At 43.4% G+C, this 6,000-nt stretch overlaps 1 protein-coding gene across 1 annotated transcript in view; it reads right to left on the reverse strand.

Annotated features, from left to right (window-relative positions):
- PDZD8 (PDZ domain containing 8) overlaps positions 1-5,784 on the reverse strand; it is a 126,656-nt gene extending 120,872 nt beyond the window's left edge. The window contains exon 1 of the mRNA XM_044665622.1: positions 4,771-5,784. Coding sequence (XP_044521557.1) covers positions 4,771-5,714 — 944 coding nt within the window. The 5' untranslated portion in view covers positions 5,715-5,784. The remainder of the gene's footprint in view (positions 1-4,770) is intronic.
- Between the last annotated feature and the right edge of the window lie 216 nt (positions 5,785-6,000).

Raw genomic sequence — 6,000 nt, forward strand, 5'->3', positions numbered from 1 at the left:
GGAACTAAATTTAACTCTCTGTTATAATGTCCTTTTGTGGGGGCCAATGTTTTTCCTATCACAATTAGGACCTGAAAAATTCTCACAAATACATAGAGTAAAAAACATAGTACAAGACTCGTCCTTTGTAGAGCCAAAGGATCTGAGTTCAAATCCTAGCTCTTATACCTGGGGGGAATGGAGAATAAGCATTAATATACTGACAATGTGCCAGGTGTTATCTATTATCTTAACTGATCATCACAACAACTCTGAGAAGTGTTGTTATTATCCCCATTTTACAGACAAGGAAACTGAGGCAAAAGGGTTAAGTGACTGGCTCAAGGTCATATAGCTAGTAAATAAATGTCTGAGGCCACATCTAAGCTCAGATCCTCCCAATTCTATCCAGGCCCAGTGCTCTTACCCACCAGATCACCAAACTTTCTCTACTTTTTGATGAGCTTGTGATCCCAGAAAAGGTTACTTAACCTCCCTGTACACTTCAGGGGCCTCATATTTAAAATGGGAATGAGATTAAACATACAGATGAGGGCCTACCCCTCAATATGGAGAAAAACAGATTGTAAACCTTATGGATTTGAACGAGTCTACGTCATTATTATTATTAAACAAAAGAGTTTATGAGGAAAAAATGTATGTAAATTCCACCTCTGTATTAGCTCTCAAATCTTTTTCCATTTCCCCTATTACCACCCTTGTTCAAATGCTCATGAACTCTCAGTCTACTGCAAGAACTTTTGGGCATGTACCACTACTAGATTACTTTACCTTGTGCAGACCTGATTATGTCAGTTCCAGGGCTCAAAATTCTTCAATGACCCATTAATATCCAAACTCCTTTACTAACTGTATTAAATAGATGGCTAAATGAATGAATTAGCAACACCTATTTGAAAACTACAGCTGTTTGATTTTTTAATTGTAGGAATTAATATTGTAGCAACCAAATAATCTAACAATATTTACGAAAGCAAAGCTACCTATGGTACTTATTCCCAGCTTCCTTAAGTTTTGGAAGTTTAATATCAACTATATGTGCAAAGAAAAGTTATCTTATATTATTACCTAAAAACCAGTATTTGTTTATTCAACTAATGAGTTTCCTTCTAAGTTATAAAGCATATAATATCACATTATTTAGGGGCCATGTTTTAGTTCAAGTTTTAGAACCCTAAGTTACCTGGCCAGGTCAAGTTGTCTGTTGTTTAAGTTTTTGTTGTTTTTTTTTTAACCCTTGTACTTTCGGTGTATTGTCTCATAAGTGGAAGAGTGGTAAGGGTGGGCAACAGAGGTCAAGTGACCTGCCCAGGGTCACACAGCTGGGAAGTGGCTGAGGCCGTTAACTTTTTAATTAAAAGTGTTTGAGGGGCATCTAGGTGGCTCAGTGGAATGAGTGCCAGGCCTAGAGATGGGAGGTCCTGGGTTAAAATTTGACCTCAGCCACTTCCTAGTCATGTGACCCTGGGCAACTCTATCTCCCATCCTACTAACCCTTTCTGATCTCCTTCCTTGGAACCAATATTTAGTATCATTTCTAAGACAGATTATAAAGAGTTTTTTTTTTAACCCTTATAGTTCGGTGTATTGTCTCATAGGTGGAAGAGTGGTAAGGGTGGGCAATGGGGGTCAAGTGACTTGCCCAGGGTCACACAGCTGGGAAGTGGCTGAGGCCGGGTTTGAACCTAGGACCTCCTGTCTCTAGGCCTGACTCTCACTCCACTGAGCTACCCAGCTGCCCCCATAAAGAGATTTTTTTAAAGAAAGTATTTGAGTGATTTTGTCCATTTTAAATGTAACACTTCCTGTTTTAAAATGGGTTCACTGAATAGAAAGAAAACTTTAGTGGCCACTTTATACTGTCTAATCTTTCCATTCATAATTATCCGATTTCTTGGAGACCTATTTAAAAGCCAGTCTTAGAATATATCAGACTTGTGGGTTTCATCTCTGTCACTTGCTCTGAAGAGTGGGTTTTATCTCTGTCACTTGCTCTGAAAAGAGCAAGAAACTAATGGTCTAGTTAGAGAACCTATATTTACCTGAAGTTAAAGTTTGCCTACTTCTACCCTGAAAGGACAAAAGTAAAAGTTGCTTCTTAAAAACAGCACTGTTTTGTGAGTTGGAAGGGGTACTGGAGTTAATCTATTTCATTTGAGACATGACTAAACTGAGTCTCAGGGCAAGTGATAAGATTACAGAAGCAGTAGTAGGGAACAGGCCAGAGATTTGAAACCAAGGCTTGACCTTTCTTGAGCTTCTGTTTACTCAATTGTAAAAAAAAGGGGAGCGGAAAGGAAGAGGTTAGACTAGATGACTCTCTAAGTCCACCCTAAATCTATACTTCTGAACTTGATTACAAATACCACATCTACCAAACTATACTTAGAATTGTCAAAATCTTGCTCAAATCACTCTAGGAAGCTACAACTTTCCATGATAAAGATCTTATTGGTTAAACAAGGAAAATCATTTGTGACTTACACAATTAAATCACAAAATTTTAAACAATTAGATTAGAGTCTGATAAGTATATCAGACTCTTGAAAAGGATGCCTTTGGGGATCATCTATTCCAATTGGTTCTTCTTGGGGGTACAGTAAGATAAAATTCCACTAATATAGAATACAACATAATTAGTCAATTCCCCATCTGTTGTCTTTCTTTACTTTCATGTTTCCAAGTTCATGATGATTACTTTATTTTAGAAATGAAAGAACTTTATTAACACAAAGTACATTTGCCAATCAAAAAAAAAACTTCCAAAGAACTAAAATAAGTTCTAAATTACTTGTGCCTTTGTTCTTTTAAATAGTATAGGTTATAGAGATGTGACTATATTTTCATCAACTTAATAACCAGATCATTAAATTCAATCTAACATGGATGACAGAGCAGCAAGATGGTACAATGGATAAAGCACCAAACCTGGAGTTAAGACAATTTGAACTCAAATCCAGCCTCAAACACGTTCTAGCTGTGTGACCCTGGGCAAGTCACTTAATTCTGATTGCCTCAGTTCCTCGTCTGTAAAAATGAACAGGATAAGGAAATGGCAAATCATTCCAAAATCTTGGCCAAGAAAACCGAAAATAATATGGCTGAGCAACAATATATATGACAAAGGGCAGTATCTATTTCTGAACAGAGTTAAAGAGGTCAGTCTGCACAAGATCCTATAATGCATGTTTAACATCATGTTAGCATTCTATACTAAATTTTTTAAAAGTATATATAAAGCTTAAAGTTTGGGGATAAAAACATAAAACTAAGCTCTACTTTAGAAATGGCTTAAAGAAAAAAAAAAGAAAATGACCAGCATGAAATCCCAAACTTCCTCCAATTCCACTCAATTAATCTTCCTGGACTAAACACACAGAACATGTACTTAATCTCCATAAACTGCTTCCCTATATTACTCCTTTCAAGTTTATTTTTTAAAATGCCACAAATTAGAAATAAAATTAAATCAAAGAAATCATACTACACATACAATAACAGGAAGAAAAGTACTTTCGAATCTGGCCTCAAACACTACCCAGCTGTGATACACTTTGCCCCTTGCCACTCTTTGTTTTGTGTTAGAACTGATACTTAAAAGGTAAAGAGTTTTATGAAGAAAGGAAGAAGATGGGGAGAGGGAGGGAGGGAAGAGAAAAAAGAGACAGAGAGAAGAGGAGAGGAGGAGGAGAGAGTGTGTGTGTGTTAAAAGTTACTGTTCAAAGGTAAGGTTATTTGTACCCTGGCCCCACTACATATATTCGTATACATAAATCAATTTCAGTACATAAGCTCTTAGGAGTTAAAGGCAATGTCCCACATGTTTTTATATGGTAGCTGCACCTGAGAGACAAGAGAGCTGATTACAAGGGGTCTTAATTTTTTATGGGGGCTAATAAGGAAACTGCATCCTTAACTACTATCTACACTGTTTTGTGGAAGTTGAAGACAAAGTTGTTTCAGACACTGTTACAAAATACACAAGGGTGCAAATCAGTCATCCTATGCTTATGCCCGTCCTTCACACCTGGAAGCAAATCCTAGTGCAGTTTCCCAAAGTGGCCAAAATGAGGTGATGCAAAAGCCTGAGATGCTGGCGCCCTCAATACAGTGGCCGCATCCAGAAATAGCTGCTGGGCAGACCTGAGCCAACTCTTGTGGCACCTTGGCACCTCCTCAATAACAGAAGGAGAGCTTCGGTCTCTATGCATACAGCAACACCCTAATAACATTTTTTGGGAAATGTTTGTCGTGGCAATGGGTGTACCTCTGAAGCTATCTATATACTTTGTGAAAATCCTGGATGGTCTCATGCAATCATAAATAGCTGCTGAGCAGACTCAGGGGCCAACTCTGGTAGCACCGGAACACATTGTCAAACAGCTAGAAGAGGGGCAACTAGGTGGCTCAGTAAATAGAGAACCAGAAGGTCTTGGGTTCAAATTTGACCACCGACACATCATAGCTGGGTGACCCTGGGCAAGTCACTCAACCCTAATGGCCTATCCCTTGCCGCTCTTCTACCTTGGTCCCTACACTTAGTATCGGGATGGTAAGGATTTAAAAAAAAACAAACAAATAAATAAATAAACTCCATAGCAAGAAGCGAGCCTCAGAAACTACTTGTAATTGTTTGTGAAGTGGCAGGGCAAGGCCCTTTAAGCTTACAGCACATTTGCATACATTCATTCCCGCAGTGCTCTGGTCAAGCCCTAGGGCAACAACGTCCTGGCCTCCGCATACCCGGAGCCCACCTCTTTTCTTTCTCACCTGATCTTGTAGTTGGGTATGGTGTGCCTCCGTTTAATGACCTTTTTGAGTTGGTTGATGATAATGGAGGTGAGCTGCGGCATGGGGTGCCCCTCGAACTGGGACTGCACCTCTAAATCCATCACTGGGTCGTCCACGAACGAGAAGGCCCAGTGAGTGAAGGGTGTGCGGGTGAAGACCAGCTGAATCTTGCCCTTCATGCGGGCCAGCTTGACGTACAAGTAGGCGGACTTGCCAAAGACAAGGTCCACGTCGATGGCCATGTGGAAACCACCATTGTACTCCACGTCCAGCTCAAATATGAGTTCCTCCGGGCAGGCGGTGGGAAGCTCGTCTGGACTGTGGGTGGAGGCCTCAGGCTCGCCAGTGTACGAGGGCACCACCGGTCGGAGGAGGCGGACAGTCCTGACGAAGGGTACAGCCTGACCCAGGTACACTTCCCGCAAGCTCAAGCCTTCCAGCACCCTGCCTGCCGTCTTGCTCCGCAGCAGGTCCTGGAACTCCACTTTGATCTTCTTGGTGACCCAGTGCCGTGTCACGGTCGTGTCCCGTAGCTCCCGAAACAGGAACAGAATGATAGCGTTGAGGAAGTAGCAGGTCTCCACGGCGCGCGACATCTTGGTGGCCCGGTGGCCGGTGTTCACACTGGACTTCTTCCTTTTCCCGAAGCCGCCATAGAGGTAGTCGCGAAGGAGAAGGCCCGGCACAGGGGAGGTATAAATCAAGTCTTCGGTGGACTCCGGCAGGGGCTTCTTGGGCCTACTCCAATAGAACAACAGAAACTGAAGGAAGAGCGTAAGGAAGGAGCCGGCAAGGGCAGAAATTGAGATGACCCAGAGCAGCTCCATCCCCGCCAGCCGCCGCCGCCGGCGAAGCACCTGCTCCGGCCCGGACCCGCCTCTTTCACGCCGCCGCCGTCCCCGCTGCCTCCATCTTGTGGACATCAGGCGGCGTGCTGAGGTCGGGGTCGGGGCGATCGACTCCCCCGACCTCGTCCTTAGGCCAGGGCTACGGTGGTCGAGCCCTGGCCACGGCCGGCGTCTCCCCTCGGGTTTCCCCGGCTGTTGGTAGGGGTGGCCGTGGCGGGGGCGGGGGGGGGAGGGAGGAGAGGGGAAGGAACGGGACGGGTCGCCTCCCTCCCGCCCGCGCTCATTGGACGAACGGCACGTTGCGTGGGCAGCCCCGAGGAACGGGCTCGTTCCCCTGGCGTCTCTAAAGGCCTGCCCCTTT

This window comes from Gracilinanus agilis, chromosome 2 (assembly GCF_016433145.1).
Source record: "Gracilinanus agilis isolate LMUSP501 chromosome 2, AgileGrace, whole genome shotgun sequence".
In the NCBI taxonomy this organism is placed as follows: domain Eukaryota; kingdom Metazoa; phylum Chordata; class Mammalia; order Didelphimorphia; family Didelphidae; genus Gracilinanus; species Gracilinanus agilis.